The sequence below is a fragment of the Ostrinia furnacalis genome, unplaced genomic scaffold, assembly GCF_004193835.3.
Source record: "Ostrinia furnacalis isolate ACB-3 unplaced genomic scaffold, ASM419383v2 OfSCF3056, whole genome shotgun sequence".
NCBI classification, from domain to species: Eukaryota; Metazoa; Arthropoda; class Insecta; order Lepidoptera; family Crambidae; genus Ostrinia; species Ostrinia furnacalis.
In genome coordinates, this window is record NW_021133295.1 from 399,222 (window position 1) to 418,431 (window position 19,210).

Genomic DNA, 19,210 nt, shown 5'->3' on the forward strand with positions numbered 1-19,210 from the left:
GCACGGTTGGTAGCGGTCTGCATCCAGCGCCTTCCTGCTACCTATATCAGGTCGTCGGTCCACCTTGTGGGTGGATGTCCCAAGCTGCGTTTTCCGGTGCGCGGCCTCCATTCCAGAAACTTGCTGCCCCATCGGCCGTCAGTTCTGCGTACTATGTGCCCTGCCCACTGCCACTTCAGCTTGCTAATCCGTCGGGCTATGTCAGCAAGTTTAGTTCCTTTACGGATCTCCTCAATTCTGATTCGATCTCGTAAAGAAACACCGAGAAATAAATAATAAAGAATGTAACTCTCAAAGGTTTAACTTACATGACCCTGACTCTATTATCACTTCTGTAGATGACCGCACCGAGGGTGATGGTGAGAGTGCACCGACAGCATCGGTCCCGTCGTCGGCTCCTGATACTGCTGACAACACAGACGTAGAGGACGCCGGTGCTGACTCCACTGGAGAAGAGGAAGGAGATTAGACTGATACGATGATAGAAAAACAGGGGCATGCATGTAGATGATTTGACCTGACAAAAATAGTCAGTAGTTTGTTTATAACTATCTACTGCTTATCTCAAAATGAGCCATATCGACTTATCGCAAACTTGCATGTATTTGCTTGAGTATAAATGAAGGTTTGTATATTTTTTTTTTGAGTTGGCTATCACGAATTGTTGCTGTTTAAGTATGTTATGTTACTTTGAAAGTTGTCGTTGCTTTAATTTTATTTTATTTAGTAAAAAATGTTCATGTGTTACGTTCCGTTTTAGTTTGTTCTTGCATGTAATTCAAATAAATGTTTACTTGAAATTAAATTTTGATATTTGGGCACTTCTTCGAAATCGCATTCTTCGGCTGATTCATATGGACAAATTTCAAATTCAATTTTAGGTTTGTAACATAGACTCATATGAAAATAGGTACACCCAATAACATATATTTGGATAAGGGACTCGTTTTTGTAAAGTAGTTTTCAAGATATCGACGTTCAAATATTTTGTGCCCATATGAATCAGAATTTGTTACATATTAATCAAAAATAGAAATAAAATTCATAATATTCATGTACAATTGGCTCTTAATTAAGAAAATAATCATATTATAACAAAAACAATGATCTGTTGTTATGAAAAAATGCAACGATTCCACAATAATTCGTGAAAAAAAATTTTTTTTGAAACTTTAGTATACATCCATAATATTTTCTCATCATCATAATCATTTCAACTGAACATAAGCCTCTCCCAATGATTTCCATAATGACCGGTTGGTAGCGGCCTGCATCCTGCGCCTTCCTGTGAGAGGTCGTTCTACACTGAGCTTTCCGGCACGTAGCTTCCACTCCAGAAACGTGGTATCCCATCGGCCATCATTTCTGTATACTATTTGNAGAAGGACAACTTATTAGCTTTCGAAATAATTTTAATTTATATTGATATTATATCATAAGGAAAATGCTACATCAACGATTTTGTTCCGGAAAATGGCTAACGGACACACCATATGAATCAGAGAATCACACTTCAAATATTTTTATTTTGTATAAAGACGGCAATTATGTAAAAAATGTAATTTGCGCCAGATAGGGCTATAGCTAAGCTATACGAAAAAAAATTTTACATGCCATTTTGTTAGTTGGTTACAGAACTATACCCAAAGACATCGAAAATTTTGCCTCCGAAGAAATACCCATTTTATTAACGCTGTGTGGTGACGGCAGAGTAGAATACATTATTGTCACCAACCCCTACTCTTCCCACGGGTGTCGTAAGAGGCGACTCAGGGACTACACATCAAACAGAGAACGGGCAGCAGCGCTCTCTAAAAACATCAATCTTTTAAACTGCGATCTTTGGAGATCGCAGTCTGCCCGCCTGCCAAGCGTGGGGATTATGGCAAAACCCTCCACTATAGTGGAGGAGGCTCATAGTCCAGCAGTGGACTGTAAAGGGCTGTTGATGATGATGATGATTAACGCTACCGTTTTTCTGGAAAGCAACAACTACACATTTCAATTAGGTATTCACATATTAGGTACTATTATGTATGTATAATATCCATATACCTAGCCAACTAGATTAATTCAATTAAAATTTTGTATAGCTAATGTACTACATACTTACTTCATAAATCTTGTGACATTACCAACACAATGAAAGACTTATTGCAGTTACAAGTAAAAGAGAGTTGCAGATTGGCTTTGCCAGAGGGCCTACAGGATTTGATGAGTGATATTTCCAGAGAGGTAAGTCGTGATGAGAATTTTAGATTTGGCCTAAAAAATTTTACTTGTTTCCTCAATATTTTCCTTGTGATCTCATGGCACGCAAACATTTTGACAATGTTTTTAAAGTCTAATTTAGTACAGTTTAATGCACTTACCATTTATGTGACTTCAAAGATGAATAAACACGAACGAAACCACATTGAATCGATAGTGAATAAACACGAACGAAACCACATTGATTGTCAATCGATAGCCATACTCCTTTTGAAGCGTGATTTAGATTACAATGATAACTTGAAAGCACACAAAACGTATGGTCACAAGTAGATTAGCAACTGGACGGCGCGCTGCGCGTCTATTCGAGCGCACAAAATGTTCGGTTACCCTCAATCATTGTTAATAATAAATTGACACGTTTCATTCCTGTACTTTTTATGTTTTTTTGTAATATTTTTTATCGTCGATGTAAGATAGAGCTGACTGGAGATAATATTAACGTAGTCATTTTTTTGGACACTGGCCGAGCATTCGAAACGGACACTATTAAAATCGGCTGGTAAGCCACGGTTTTCATGTAGCACGATGCTCATTAAATTAATTAGTACATTAAAAAAATCTTTATAAAAAAGGTGCTCCGTGCCCAGCCCTCGAACTTATGCCAGTTCATCGCCGACTACTTATCAGCGCTGCTGGTAGCCCGTGAGAACCTCACCATCGCTGCGAAACTGTGCACGGATGTCTGCGCAGGCTCATGCTACCCCGAGTTGGAGGACGAACTGAGGTTCTTAGGCTTGGCTGATGAAGACGCGAAGAAAGTCGTTAAATATGTTTTGAACTACTTTGAAGGCGGCGAAGGTAATGATAAATTTTCACTAAGGAATTCCCCAGCATAGTGTTTCTGCTCCTCAGATCATAGAATGAATCTAAGTTCCGCTCCCAAGAAAATAATTTTTAAATAGTACGCAAAATTCGTCATTATAAGGACCCACAAGGAGCAACGCTTCTTACAATTTTATCGCTAAGATCCTTGTCCTGACGGTGTAGTTTGCGTCTACGCATTCTTTATAGAGAAACAGTGGTATTTTTTCCAAAATTACAAATGATCAGGCTAATCAATCACCATAGCGTTTATGTTAGTTTAAAATATAATTTATTATGACCAGAATAATGACAAGTCTCTCAACTTTATTAACAGTGAATGAAACAAAGTTGATGATAAAAATCGCAAGCAAAACAGATATAGAGGAAAGTCAACTGTCCGCAATACAAGAAGCAGTGAGGCGGGCTTATCAGCGTCACATGATCAACACAACGACTGTTTACGAGGTATCGAAGTGTACTAATAAAGTTATTTATAAACCTAGTACTAAAGCCAAGCAAACACCGATTATCACCGAAGAAAAATCATACCTAAAATCTAAGAGCCCACCTCGCCCACCGCGACTTTTTGTAGCGATGCAGTCGCGCTCCTGTAGCGCGTTGACATCACTTCTGTACCTCTAGTACGAAAAACTTTCGAGTTCGTTTCGTTTGCGTATTCAAAGTGTCATCGAAAAATTTTGTATGAAAAATTAAACAGCGCCCCCTATATTATAGCCGCCCTAGGGGGCGCTGTTTAATTTTTCATACAAAATTTTTCGATGACACTTTGAATACGCAAACGAAACGAACTCGAAAGTTTTTCGTACTAGAGGTACTGTACCTCTAGCATGAACAACTTTCGTCTTCGAATCGTTTGCGTATTCGATAAAATTCGATACTCAGTCTTCGAATTAAACGATAACGTGACAATTTTGATTCTCAAAATTAGTTTCGTGCAACCACATCTCATACTAAGTTCAATTTACGACACGTTCACAAAGGCGCTGTTGTAGTTTTCTTACTAAATCTTTTGATGGCGATTCGAGTACGCAAACGATTTGAACTCGAAAGTTTTTCATGCTAGCCGTACTTTAGTGCGTTGCAAATGCGACTAACGTGCGTCAGTAGCGATGCTGTAAAAAGTCGCCGTTGGCCTAAAGTTTAATTTAAATGGGAAAGGTTACCTAAAGCTCTTGTTTGATACCTTATTGTCTTTGGTGACTAAGAAAATGTAGCCCCAAGGATTAAATAACAATGCTTACAAAACACTTAGTTTCATAGGAGATGAAGGAGACTCTAGAATAAGCATCTCTATTAGGCAAAGACATTTTAACCATCAAAAATATGTGCCTATTTTCCAGACATCATCAGATAGTGACTTGGACGAGGTATCGAGAGCTGCTAAGCACACCCTTCAATTATACAGGAAGACCAAACACACGCCTGAAGAATATAATAAAGCTGCCACAAAAGTTCAGGTTTGCTACTATTTCCTTAATAACTAGCTCTTTCATTTGATAACGCGTATGTTTTGGCTAGATACGTTTTGCAATAAAAGGATGTCTATATTTTCCACGCTTCATAATTCTTTCCAAAGTAGCTATCCCTGGTACTAATCCACATTCACAGATTTTATTCATGGCCAAGCTGTAGATCTTGGCCACAATGTAGATGAAAGGATGAATTAGTCCAGCATATTTTCGTTCCTACTAACGCTTATAAATTTAATTTATGTTCTTCATACAGGCAGCTTATCGCGCTTATGATGTACGACGTAAAAAATATCAGTTACAAGAATCTTCACCTCCACACGAGAAAGTGACCGAAAAAAACTTACGATTTAGTGCTGATGTAAGTTTCTTTCACCGTTTTTCAGGAGCTTGTAATAAAATGTACAAATCCAAAGCCTAATAAGTTAGAGACTTCTGATATGTTAAGAGGCTTCTAAACGGAAATTGCTAATATTTTCATCATTGCAGGTAAGCTCTCATGAAAATATGGCGCCGACTTCAGTAAAACCTTGTTGTAAGCTTATTCTGTAACTTATTCAGCCGTAGTAAAAATAATCAGACCAGTCAAGTAGCCTGTCAACTTTTTTCTATTAATGAGGTCGTGAGAGTTTGTTTCTCATTTCCACAATATAAAAGACCACATAATTAATCACTGATCATCAGATTGAAGTCAAACGTGGGTACTATCTATATGTAGCACCGTTTATGTATTTTTTACAGATTTACCAACAGTATCATCGACATCGCTCGCAGGATCATACATGAACCTCCCCAAATACGTTCCTTACTCTGTCCACGACTTATATCATGTTCCTGAGGATCCAGAGAAGGAGAACCACACCATAGACTACACAGAAGAGGAGGCATGCTCTTCGAGTCACAGGAGGATAAGTTTCCAGGAGGACCCTCAGGAAATCGAGGACCAAGCAATAATGGCTGATGATGAGTCGGAAAAGTCTGTTGATGAGGTCGTGTATGAGCATCATTATGAGACGGAAAGTGAAGGGAAAGTTGAGGTTGAAGGTGAAGATGATGAAGAAGCTGACACTGTAATTGAGGTAGAGACTGAACCTGAGTTAAAATTTGAGGTAGAAGTTGAGGATGAAGCTGAAACTATGATTGAAGTTGATACTGAATCTGGGTTGAAAGTTGAGGGTGGAGTTGACACCATGATTGAAGCAGAGACTGAATTTGAGTTGAAATTTGAGGTTGAAGGTGAGAATGAATCTGAAGACGATAACTGAATGCGAAGGCAATTGGAATCCATATTTGCGGTTAGCGCAAAAATGTATAACTTTTATAATTCATGTGTAATTTGGTCAATAAAGTAATGAGGAAGATGAAATGACAATGAAACAGACTTTCAATGGTATAACATAACGATGATTATGTTCTTAGCGACATATTTTGTGTATAAAAATTAATGCACCCTTTTGTAATAAATTTATTATACTCAAATACAGCACTAATAATTATGAATCCGCTACATCTACATACATAATATTTATTTTTGGTCATTAACATATATTTTTATTTTTATAATACACTTATGCTAGGTCATGTTTCTTAAATTCTTAGAACTAAAACGTGTGGGACAAAACAGTGCTTTTTATCCTAATGCTGTATTAAATGCTTTTTATTTTTATAAAAACCTGTATTTAATAGCTGCCTTGATGATAAAATAAAAATATACTTATTATAATTAACAACAATTTCAACAGCAAATTAAATTGTCAATGATAATGTCAAAATAAATTAAGTTACTGTGGAATGTAACAAAGTGTGTAGGATAAATTATGTTTTATTTATTATAGAGTATTAATTTCAATAGTCTCCTTATAACACAAGGAATAAGAAATATATTTAGCCTAGATACTTCTAGCATATTAAATGTTAGTATTAATTTACAATAACTTAGGATAGGTTAGTAGAAATCACAGTAGATCTCAAAACTATGAATTACTATAGGAAATTCACTTATTTTTATATTTTGTGACAACACACACACATTATGCTTCGTTTTAAAAAAATGTGAGTTCAAGAACCAATGAAGATTCTTTTTCTTTTTTAATTTTAATAAAAATGTATACAGAAAATAATAGAAAAAAATAAGTAATACGAATAAAATAGTCACTTTTCATGTCAACATTGTGAATAAAAGTGGAGCTTAAAGTAGACTAGTGAAGAATACTTATAGAAACAACGAATTGTTCGTAATATAAGAAACAGTACGTATATACAACTACCCTCTTACAAATATCAACTTTACAATAAATCCTTACAACTAAATTTTATGAAACTCGCTGAACAAAACGTAAAACATCAAAAATATAACATTCATTTATAATAACCATAATAAAATAAGCGAATCCAAACAGTATAAAAATAAAATAGATTTTTGAGCGAACAAAATGAGAGATCTCGTAAATATTATGCTTTGGTATATTCCAAATAGTTTTCTTAATGTATACTTTAACATAATTTGTCAATAAGTGAATAACAAAATGTATACACATACAAAATGCGATTTTTATTGACATTACTTAAAATTCCAATACAAAGCTTTATAATAGGCGTAAGATTTACTCAAATCCTAGAAAGGGGCTACACAAGTAATCTTAAATAGTGAGTATACATTCTCAGATAGTATCCACACCTCCTCCCATTAGCTTATTGCCGTATTCACTCAGCAACTGTAAAAAAACAAAGTAATTTACATTTATGTAATGTACTCGTGTATAAACGCCTGCTCGTTTTATGTCAGCAAACGTTATGTAACTTGTTGCTTTGGCACTACCACCAGGCGTTCTCTGGCATCTACGTGATAGTTTCTTGGTACGTACAAGAACCGCTCGATCAGTTGTGACCGCTTCATGCTGTTGGCAGTACGGTGATATTTCAATAAATTGACTATGGTTGCAAGAGCAATCCGTGTATGTTGATCATTGGCTAATTTATAAATCTTTGAACATCTTATAAATCTTTGGACAATTTCGCTAGGCCCAAAGTATCCGACTTATATTCTTGTGTTATGGGTGCTAGCTTAACGGATATACATACTACTTAGTATACTTTTTAAATACAAACATAATATAGTAACACCCAGACCCGTCACAATACTTAAAATCCGGGAATCGAACCCGGGACTTCTCGGCACAGTAGTCCGTTCTGAACCACTACACCAAACGGCCTAACTGCTCAAGCTGTTCGTGTAGGACGTGCATAAGATTCCCGTTTGCAAAATACTAAATATTTATCACCCACCTTGTATAAGAATATGTAGTGGTGCCTGTTAGACAGCGAGTGCGGTCTCTGCGCGCGCAGCTCGCGCACGACGCGCGGCACGTCAGCCGCGGCTGCGCACAGCGCGCGTGCACACACGTCCGCTGCGATCACGCACGCAGAGCGGCCCGCGCCTGACGCGCAAACCACCACGCACGGCCGGACGCCTGGGGACGAAGAATTAGGTACAGATGAAAATTATGTTGGAAGTTTACACAAAGTGCGAATCAGAAATAAGGAGCATCAAAGTAACAGCCTGCAGAACTGCCAAAAAGTGGGCACATAGCGTTCGCTGCGTTGATTAACTAAGGTTTCCAGTTAGGCAGAGCGGAGAAATGATTTGAATAACTTTCAACAATTTCATTCACTCTGAATGATATCTGATTGGTTGTTCAAAATATTTCTCCGCTCCGCCTTAGTGGAAACCGGGCCTAACAGCTCATGGTTACACCAATCAAGATCACTTTAAAATAGTCCTTCGCCTATTTGGGTGTGTGTTGACGAGCCGGTTTCTGCCATTCGAGTGGTGCCGATATATTTAACTAATAAACAGCAGCAGAAGCAGCGTTCATCCTCCCTAGATGCCGTTGTTGGCCGCACTCCAGCGTGGGCGCAGTTATAGAAGCTTGCACCGAGAGTAAAAAGACTAGGCTTTCCTAACTAAACCATATCCTCATCTTCAATCTCGGAAGCAGCCTTAATCCGTCACAGCGTGCCATTATTGGCGTTGCTCCTCCGCATCATCTCTTCAGCGCACGTTGACCCCGTTGCTTTTGACCCACGTTGTCAATCTCTGAGATAAGACCTGGTCCTTTGCCTGATAAACCTAACTAAACCATCTCCTCACCTAACTAAACCATATCCTCATCTTCAATCTCGGAAGCAGCCTTAATCCGTCACAGCGTGCCATTATTGGCGTTGCTCCTCCGCATCATCTCTTCAGCGCACGTTGACCCCGTTGCTTTTGACCCACGTTGTCAATCTCTGAGATAAGACCTGGTCCTTTGCCTGATAAACCTAACTAAACCATCTCCTCACCTTCAATCTCGGAAGCAGCCTTCATCCGTCCCAGCGTGCCATTATTGGCGTTGCTCCGGCGCATCATCTCCTCAGCTCGCGCGGGCGAGTACACATTGACGCCATTGCCCGCGGCGTCGTCGCTGCGCAGCTTCGACAGGTTATTGAACGACGAGCGGTTCTGGTCGCCGTATATTACTTCTACTCCTGGAAAAGGGGAAATGTTTGTGTAGATTTCTGCCAGTGGTCTGCAGCCTCGGCAAACGAATGTTGCATTGTCTATAACAGATCCATATTCTAATGTGCACCAGAGTTATTCCCAAAATCCCAATGAGATCGATCAGGGTTTTTTATATATGCTGTAAAAAGTATGCGTTATCATAAGCATCGAACAAGACCTCTGGATACTCTCAACTATTTGAATTATTTGAGGAGAATCTCCAAACTTATCTCTAATAGTTATATTACATTTAGGTACTAAATCATTAGGACTTGTATGATGCTTGATTCTTTTGCATAGGTTACAAAAAAAACTGATGAAGGTCATTCACATACCTTCTTCATCGTATTCTTTGGCAGTCTGCGAGATCTTCATATAGCTCCTCATCTCGGACAAGAAGTCTATGACCGAGTCATAATCATCTGGTACTCCTTTGGCCGGCCAGAAGTACCAGAGGTGGGTGACCTCCCTCCAGGTCCTTGTAGACAAGTTGATAAGCTGTACGCTGGAGACAGCGTACTTGTCTCGTTGTTCTCTCTTCTTGAGTATGATCTGGAAGTCTCCAAAGGTCCGCTTGTTGTCTGATATCTCGGACGGTGGGAGGTACTCGTAGCATTTTTCCTGAAAAAATAAAAATAAGACATTAGTTTTTGGGAATAGTTCCAAAATACTGAACTGTCCTATCCATGACATTGACAGAGGGGCGCCACCGTCAATACCGGATCGCTGGTTCCGATTTTTGCCATGTTGGAAACCATATAGTTGAACGATGGTAGCGCCCCCCTGTCATTGAGTTTGGTGGGACAGTTCAGCGTGGGTCATCTATACGTTTAAGTTAATAAGTAATTTAAATAAAGGCCTAGTGGTGGTTACATCAAATTGAATAGTGTGTTCTGATAATATGTGTGTTGCATAAGACATAAATTAATTATGTGTATGAATTATTGAATTAAAATATGTATAAAATGTATGAAATGAAACAACTTTCTTGAGCTGTCAAAGTAGAAGTGATGATTTTATTTTGTTTTGTAAAAAAGAGTAAAAAAACATTAAAACCTCTTTTGTTGGTTCTCAACATAGTTTCGCGCGCGAAACTATGTTGAGAACCAACAAAAGACAAATTTATGTTGCATAAGACATAAATTAATTATGTGTATGAATTATTGAATTAAAATATGTATAAAATGTATGAAATGAAACAACTTTCTTGAGCTGTCAAAGTAGAAGTGATGATTTTATTTTGTTTTGTAAAAAAGAGTAAAAAAACATTAAAACCTCTTTTGTTGGTTCTCAACATAGTTTCGCGCGCGAAATGATGTTGAGAACCAACAAAAGACAAATTTATGTTGCATAAGACATAAATTAATTATGTGTATGAATTATTGAATTAAAATATGTATAAAATGTATGAAATGAAACAACTTTCTTGAGCTGTCAAAGTAGAAGTGATGATTTTATTTTGTTTTGTAAAAAAGAGTAAAAAAACATTAAAACCTCTTTTGTTGGTTCTCAACATAGTTTCGCGCGCGAAATGAATGCGCGACACGCATAAAAATTAATCTTAATGGATATGAATAAGTATGAAACAAATAATTAACCTTACAATGAAAATAATTAATACTTGCAATGACTATTTAAATAAAATTTTCTAATTGTAACATAAATTATAACAACCTTGTAAAACTAAAAATTCAATCGACTGGTAAAACAATTATAGAAGAAATTGACCGCCTATAGGAACCTTTACTGGTTTTTACATTAACGACTCTAATCATGTTGTCAGGTCCAGCAAAAATCTTTTCTATTCTACCCATTGGCCATTGCAAAGGCGGACAATTGTCTGTTTTGATAAGCACTAGCATGCCTTCTTTTAAGTTTGGCAAAACCTTCAACCATTTAGTTCGGGAGTTAAGCATAGAAATATAATCTCTATTCCAAACGTGCCAAAAGTGCTGCTTCATTTGTAAGCATCTGCGCCAAAATCGCAGCCTATTAGTCGGAACAGGGGTAATGTCAGGCTCAGGTAATGCAGTGATTGGACAACCGATCAAAAAGTGACCAGGTGTCAAAAAAGAGAAATCAGAGAGATCCTGAGACATTGAAGTTAAGGGTCTAGAATTTAAAATACCTTCTATCTCTATTATTAATGTATTTAATTGTTCATAAGTTAGAGAATTTATGCCCACTATTCTTTTAAAATGATGCTTTGCTGATTTGACAGCGGCTTCCCATAAGCCTCCAAAATTGGGACTATATGACGGAATAAAGTGAAACTGAATACCTTTTTGAGCTCCAAAATCTGTAATAATATCAATATGATTCTGATTTTTGTATAATTGTATAAGTTGAGTATTGGCACTTCTAAAAGTACTCATATTGTCGCAGTACACATCTGTCGGCATTCCGCGACGGGAAATAAATCTCTTGAAAGCAGCTAAAAAACATTCAGTGGTTAAGTCCGACACTGCTTCTAAATGAACTGCTTTAGTTACAAAGCAAATGAAAACGCAAACGTAACCCTTGGAAATCACAGACCGACGCAAAGAAGACTGTTTCACATGAACAGGTCCAAAATAGTCTATTCCTATCTTAGAAAAAACCCTTGCTGGTACTATACGATCACGCGGTAGAGATCCCATGAGTTGTTGCGTACCTTGACATTTAAGTCTAAAGCATGTTAAACATTTATGTATAACCTTTTTAATTTCTCTTACGGCATTAACAATCCAATAATTTTGCATCAGACTGCTATGAGTTAGTTTTAATCCAGCGTGCAATAATGAAATGTGCTCATTTTGGATTATTAATGCTGTAACATTACATCTGGTCCCGGGTTTCGGCACCAAATTTATGTTGCATAAGACATAAATTAATTATGTGTATGAATTATTGAATTAAAATATGTATAAAATGTATGAAATGAAACAACTTTCTTGAGCTGTCAAAGTAGAAGTGATGATTTTATTTTGTTTTGTAAAAAAGAGTAAAAAAACATTAAAACCTCTTTTGTTGGTTCTCAACAATGTGTCTAGTCCTATGATTTTTTTTTTCAATCAGGAAATGCTTTGTGCATACCTACTGGCTATTGGGGATTTTTCAAAAATTACTCCGTGTTTGTAGGTCACGTCACGTTATGCTATCGTCCCAATTAAGTCATTTCAGAGTTTTGTGGCTACCTACGTTATTGAAGAAGAATTTTCCTGGCTAAAACTGATTTTCAGTGGCGTATATTTAGGCTATAGGATGTTGCAGCATCACTCCTTTTGGGTTTGTCGCGGTAGTGGCGCTGCAACTGCCCTTTAGAAATTATATGAAAAATATCAGTGGTGCGGCAAGCACGCCACAGTGGTTGTAGTACGCTTTTTCACTACTCTAAATTGAAGGCACTCTCACTCTCTTCTAATAGTAGTCACTCACCACCCCATTCTCCATGTACTCAGTCAGCATGACTACGAGCCGCGAATTCTGCTCCCAGATCATCCGCCAGAAGTCTATTACAGTGTTTGGGAGAGGCGCCTGGCACGCGATGTAGTAGTTGCGAATGTTGCCGGGGCCCTGAAAATATAAAAAATAAGTTTAAAAACAGTATCATTTGAGAAATATTTCGGTATCATAGAAAAAAATTATTACATTTAAAATTAAGTTTAAAAACTACAGTTATTTTTATATGAATTGACTTCACTTAAAGCGAAAGTCTGATTACTATAAATTGCCTATCAGCAACAACTTAGTAACTAGGTAGGTAATTGGGAAGTGGCAACTGGCAGTTTAATATTTTCATTAAAAGTTAGTGAACATAAACTCGTGTGCCTACTGAGATTCTTAAAAACTGTATGAAGAATCGATCGAATCGATTGTGAGAGTAATTATGTACGAGGTACCCATGTATTAATTCTTAATTTATTGTTATCGTCAAATGTGTAATACACTCGTACAATCAACAGCTCGCCATATACATAGATGACCTGTGATTATAACTAATGTAAGTTAATATTTAATTGTTCCTAATAAGCTTCGTCAAATCAATACTTATCAAAGTTAAGTAAATATCAAAAGTAAAAAAAAGTTTATTAAAGACTAGCTTTCCGCCCGTGGCTTCGCCCGCGTGGAATTTGTCTGTCACAGAAAAACAATATCGCGCGCGTATTTGCTCACCGTTTAGACTACCCTGTACTACGACAAACATTTTAAAACCAAAATGAACTCAATCGGCCCAGCCGTTCTCGAGTTTTACTCAGACTAACGAAGGTAATGTAATAATTAATATGTGGGTGGGACTGTGGGAGCACTAAGATTTTGCAGCTAGCGATTATAAACTGTCGCAAGATTCGCCTCACACTGATAAACTCTTGAACTAGAACTCAATCTCCACCTAGAAGTAAAAGTATCACAAAGGTGCTAGATTCCTTTCTTTGAATTTTACTAGCCTCAAATTAGTCGTAAAATGTCATTTACCATTATAAATGATAAATAAATAGAGTTAAAGTAGCTTGCAAAAAAGTTAATCTCCTATCGTCTTGCTATCGTGGGCAAGGATCGAGGACGATAAAAACACCACATCCTATCCTATCGTGATGTCAAAATATGATATAGTTAGCGCTTCATGTTAGGGCTTGCCAGGTTTATCACAAAAAAAAAACAAATCTATCACTATCACATTTTGACAGATGACATGATAATTTTCGGGGTGCCATGTTAGCGCCGGTAGATAAAACGATATAGTGACGTCAAAATCGATATAACGCCGCGATAGCAGTTTATCACGGCGCGCATCTTAGCCCTGCTGGACTACGACAAACATTTTAAAACCAAAAACAGCTCAATCGGCCCAACCGTTCTCGAGTTTTAATCAGACTAACGAACATCAATTCATTTTTATTTATATAGATAGATTGCACTCACAGTAACAAAGTTCGCATTAATATACTCCGTCGTAGGATCGTTCCCGATCCTCTTCAACGGGACCCTGGTCTCCGGTAGCGGCAGGACATTGGAGTATCTGTTCTTGTCTTCACACCCTGGAGGCACCTCATCAGGCCTGACCGTCACCGAGGGGATCTCCGCAAACTCCGCCGTCATGGAGTCGATGTCCATTGCGAAGTTGGCCAGCGCCGCGTATTGCATGGGGTGGGATGTCACCTGGAATGAGTTTACATAATAATAGGTAAATTGTATAGTCAAAAGCGCATCAGATAGACCTTTATTATGACGACATTCAGTCGTCTATTTATATTCTTCACTCTACATGTAACATTTTAATAATAAATGAATGTAATTTACTTGATTATTATAAATGTAGAGCGCGAAAGATGATCTTGAAGGATACGTTATTAAACTGTGCTTTTTATGTATTTCACGATTGGTACGTAGCGCCAAGTAGTGGAATTCTCTACCAGATTTGTGATCCCGAATTAGCTCAAGACTTACAGCCTCGGCAAGATCTTATCTGCACCTCGGTAAAATTGTGATCAAGATCTATCTAGACCATATTACCTCATCATATAGGCCGAATTCCCATAGCTCCTCTTGCTGGCCCGCAGCTAGTGGTTACCTTTACGATGGCCCATGCTGACTATATCCAGTCTCGCACCCAGCAACACCTTACACCCACGCCCGCGCTCCCGACTCTCCCATTCAAATTACTACCTCGTCATCATAGGCCAGGTTCCCGTAGCTCCTTTTACTGGCCCGCTGCCGGTAGTTGCCTTTACGATGGTCCACGCTAACTCTATCCAGCCGCCATCCAGCGACACCTTACGCCCGCACCCCCGACTCTCCCATTCAAATTCCTACCTCGTCATCATAGGCCGGGTTCCCGTAGCTCCTTTTACTAGCCCGCAGCCGGTGGTTGCCCTTACGATGGCCGACGCTGACTCTATCCAGCCTCGCATCCAGTGACACCTTACGCACGCACCCCAGTCTATCTTATTGAAGTAGGTACCTACCTCGTCATCATAGGCCGGGTTCCCGTAGCTCCTTTTACTGGCCCGCAGCCGGTGGTTGCCCTTACGATGGCCCACGCTGACGCTGTCCAGGCTGTAGGCATCCAGTGACACTGGTGTGCAGCGCTGCGCATACACACCTCGACGCCCGCGCCGCCGGACTACCAACTGGAATGGGCAATACTACGTAGAATTACATCTATACTACGAAAAAGCTTTCTGAATAATATTTTCCTGTTCTTCTGTATCCAATCTTAAAATTTCTATTCATATTAGCAGTAAAGGTAAATAGTTAAGTACTAAATATTATTGTTAATGATAAAAGATCTTATGTTTCGACTACATTTAACTAGAACAGCCGTTTGGAAATAATATTATTTCAATAGTACTTAATTGAAACCGAAACCAAAGTACTATTTAACTAAGTGCCATATGATAGACACTTCAAAAAGGGTCTATGGCACTTAGTTAAATAGTACCTACTTTAAAACCATTTTTAAAACTACAAAAACCAACACACTTGAATAATAATATCTAAAAACACGCTGCATTTCCAACATTTTTACCCGACTGCGCGACCCAAAGGAGTGGTAATGTGTTTATTGGTGACAGTTTTTACTGTTTTCCCGATGTATTTATATTGCCGTGAAATATTCATTTATTGAATTCTTTAAAACTTTGTACAAAACTATCTGGACACAAGTAGGCAGGCAATAATAACGATCTAAAATTACCAATTTTAAAGTTTCTTTGAGATTGTGTGTAATTTAAACTATAGTTATTTAGATTTGAGTTAGACTAATTTGATTATTGTTATGTCTAACGCATTCTTCATTCAGCTCGTTATACCGAGTCAGCAAGGAAACATAAAAAGAATTATAAACAAAAGTTATCAATGAATGGTTCGCTCGTTCAGCGTTCGCAATTCGCATGTGACCACAGTGCATTAAGACGCAGTAGAGTAAGTTTTGATAGAAAACATTAAGCAATCATTGCAAAATAGGAAGTAACAAAGACACGGTGGCTCCTCTAGACAATGGAATCGTATTTTATGATAGACTCTTTTGTTAAAGCTCTACAAACTGAACTTGAATTTAGATAGTCTTAAATAAGTTTGTGTAACGAATGACGATCGCAGATCCATGAATTAATTAGGCATGTACCACTAAAACTAACAACAGCATCATGCTATGCAATTTTTACGGCAAAAGAACACCTATTACACCTACATAAGATTTCACAGTGCTTAGTTTGATGTGACTACCGTCCGTATTGTACTAAAGTAGAGAACACTTCAGAACTAGAGAACAGAGAAATGCGGTGCATTTAGACAAAAAGTATTTTAATACTGAAAATATGTAGTTTGGAATATGCACTATTGTGCCTGGAAGGCGCTAGACGCAGGCCGCTACCAACCAGGCAACATGGAAAGCATTGGGGGAGGCCTATGTTCAGCAGTGGACGTCCTATGGCTGAGATGATGATGAGGATGATGACTATTAAGCTTAGATGAAAACTGCCACTAGTCTGTAGTGGTGCGTTGAAGATGTCGCTACAGTACCTCAAAATAGTTCTAAGACACTAGACCTACTGAATCTAAGTATTTTGTGCTATGACGTTCCGCCGTTATGACTCAGAGAATAAAGCTCTCTATTGTAAACAAGCAACGGACTTTTGTAACGATACGGCTTAGTGGAAGCTATTTGTATGATTTAGAGATAAGAGAGCTCGAATTTGATTCTGTCTCTACATAGAATCAAATTAATTTGTCTCTACAAATTAAATTAACATTTATGCTCAGCTCAGAACCACCTTTAAAATTAAACTTAACTCTAAATAATAAAAATAAACTTTTTTAAAAACAAGCTTTTATTCTGAATTTCGAAAGTTTGTATCGCGCATGGAATTTATTCCTCTTTTTCTCTGTTTGCGCTACAAGCTTTCGAAATTCAGAATAAAAGCTTGTTTTTAAAAAAGTTTATTTTTATTATAATTTTATTTTACACTTTTTAGTTATATCTTAATCTCAGGACCCTGGACGTTATCTAACACTAAAGTGCTCGAAAAGACAAATCCAACGAACCCAAACTCGATGAGTTTCCGCCGTTTTGTTTAGGAGTTCCTATGGCCACCTCCCGACTCCATCATCAGACCAGCTCAATGGTACCATAATATTGCATTGTCATCGGACTTACACATGTATGCAAAATTTCAGCTCAATAGGAAACCGGGAAGTGGGTCAATTTTAAGTTGCAAGATTTGACGACAGACACCAGACATGTGAAAGTAATAAAAAGCTTGTAATATTGAAATTCAACTTTACTCTTGATTAAAAATTCAAATGATTTATTACTTACAATAAAGTTGCTTCTGAAAAGTTCCTAAACCTATCTCATTATTCTTCCCCACACAATAATATAAAAAAGTAAGCAGTTACCGTATCATAACTAAAATAATCTTTAACTATAAATTACATAGGTAACTATGTACTATATCATACTATATTGATTTCAGTATAAATGCTTAAGAAAATATGGGATTCAATCGTGCGTATACTTATTATAAATATTCTTACCGCGAATAAGCGCCCGCTTGCGAAAACGTAGGCACAATTTCATAAAATTACAGAACTTTTTAACAGCAATTAAAATACCTCAGTCCGATTCCCAAATGTTCAAATACTCCAATTACCTCCACTCCAACTAAACTCCAGTGTCAATAAACATGTCAAAAACCAAATTGGCACTTAAACCTTGGGACTGAGTGAAAAAGTGTCACATTCGAGAGCTAGTATGCGAGCACTTGAAATTACGAAAGTTTAATTTATGGTGAACCCTACTTGGAGTGGTTCCATTGTACGAAGAATGCTCGCACGATATTTTGTCGTTTCGCTTTTGGATATGCTGCTAAACAGTTTGTATCAAAAACTTGTAGATAGCAAAGAAGTACATTCACTATACATTAATAGATTGAACATTATTTATTTCAAGAGATCAATTCTTAACATTAATAGAATTCGATTATTTATCTTTAAAAATTTGCTTAAAATAAATAGATTTAATCAAATCTATGAATAATAAAGTCAATCTTCAAGAAGAAGGCTGTCGAACGCTACAGAGTAGTGTAAAATTAAATGGGTAATAAAATGAAAATGAAAATACTTTTATTAAATAAACACTTTACAATTACAAGATATGTGCCGCTCTCGTCTAAGGTTAACCTGTGTAACGAGAGTCAGGCTCCTCCTCAAAAAAACATAAGACTAAAATTTAGTGTTTAGATTAAATTTTATCTTTTAATTTTAAAAATAATTTAAGTAGAAAAACAAAACAAAAATGTGTGTGTGATAGTGTGAGTGTGATTTTGTGTGTAAGTGAATAAGTGTAGGTACTAAGAGAAACTAGTAATTGTCTGGATTAACTTTTCTAAAGTGTCGTACGTATATTGTTCCATCCATTTTATAATAAGTTTTTTAAACGTTACCGAAACAAGTTGTGTGATGTCTTTACTTGTTGCAAGTATTTTGTTGTAACCTCATTGCAACGGCAACGGCATTTTTCACACATGGCCTAGGGGCCATGTGTGAAAAATGCCGTTTCATGAATCCTGAGTGTGTTATGGGAATAGTGAACCTAGGGACTCTCCTTTTGTCTAATGTTGTATGTGGGACTATTTTGTTGTGGAATCTACATAAGGTTAATAGTATGTATAATTTACGGACTGGGAGAATAAACTTAGCAAAGTCATTAAAAGATGGGAAGATTCAGATTAGAGTTTTCATTATTATCAAGGTAACTCTAGTACGATACGATAACTCTAGTATAATATCTAAAGTAAGTAACCTTATGATTAATCCATAATAATTAACCTGCTTAGGTTTTAACCATAAAGGACATTTTTAACCAAAATGTTATACAAATCCAAATATTTCAAACTATTTTTCTTTATTTCTTCAAATAATATTAACAAAAAAAGCCGTGGTTCATAGACAATGGAACCACGCACCAAGGTCCGTCATCAGGCGAGCTTTGTTTATAATTCTTGTTGTAAAAACATCCTCTACGGCGATACTGGCGACACCTCCAGCTTAGTAGAAACGTAGTTACAACACTAGCAACGAGAAAGTACGGGTTTGACTGACTGTGTAGAAGAGGGTTTGA

At 37.3% G+C, this 19,210-nt stretch overlaps 3 protein-coding genes across 4 annotated transcripts in view; 2 read left to right on the top strand and 1 right to left on the bottom strand.

Moving 5' to 3' along the window:
* The window catches only part of LOC114357165 (uncharacterized), an 85,901-nt gene extending 85,292 nt beyond the window's left edge, over nt 1-609 (top strand). Inside the window, exon 9 of the mRNA XM_028310664.1 lies at nt 339-609. Coding sequence (XP_028166465.1) covers nt 339-469 — 131 coding nt within the window. The 3' untranslated portion in view covers nt 470-609. The remainder of the gene's footprint in view (nt 1-338) is intronic.
* A 1,533-nt stretch (nt 610-2,142) lies between these two features.
* Nucleotides 2,143-6,280, top strand: LOC114357159 (uncharacterized). Its single transcript, XM_028310658.1, has 7 exons — nt 2,143-2,235; nt 2,847-3,072; nt 3,413-3,543; nt 4,440-4,556; nt 4,825-4,929; nt 5,058-5,103; nt 5,310-6,280. Exons 1-7 carry the CDS (start codon nt 2,143-2,145, stop codon nt 5,831-5,833), a joined length of 1,242 nt encoding a protein of 413 aa, XP_028166459.1. The 3' UTR covers nt 5,834-6,280.
* Nucleotides 6,281-6,697: 417 nt separating this feature from the next.
* LOC114357147 (putative GPI-anchored protein pfl2) overlaps nt 6,698-19,210 on the bottom strand; it is an 88,728-nt gene continuing 76,215 nt past the window's right edge. The window contains exons 6-12 of one of the 2 annotated variants that reach the window (XM_028310644.1): nt 15,054-15,218; nt 14,011-14,247; nt 12,526-12,663; nt 9,444-9,729; nt 8,910-9,095; nt 7,854-8,038; nt 6,698-7,282 (exon numbers count right to left, since the gene is read on the bottom strand). In XM_028310644.1, the coding sequence (XP_028166445.1) occupies nt 7,229-7,282; nt 7,854-8,038; nt 8,910-9,095; nt 9,444-9,729; nt 12,526-12,663; nt 14,011-14,247; nt 15,054-15,218 (1,251 nt within the window). In that variant the 3' untranslated portion in view covers nt 6,698-7,228. Of the gene's footprint in view, nt 7,283-7,853; nt 8,039-8,909; nt 9,096-9,443; nt 9,730-12,525; nt 12,664-14,010; nt 14,248-15,053; nt 15,234-19,210 lie in introns of both variants that reach the window. The other variant, XM_028310643.1, reaches the window with a different exon arrangement.

Coding starts and splice junctions, on each gene's coding strand:
- LOC114357159 (XM_028310658.1), top strand. CDS start 2,143: ATGAAAGACTTATTGCAGTTACAAGTAAAAGAGAGTTGCAGATTGGCT. Junction 2,236..2,846: donor TGAGTGATATTTCCAGAGAG/GTAAGTCGTGAT, acceptor TTTATAAAAAAG/GTGCTCCGTGCCCAGCCCTC. Junction 3,544..4,439: donor ACACAACGACTGTTTACGAG/GTATCGAAGTGT, acceptor CCTATTTTCCAG/ACATCATCAGATAGTGACTT.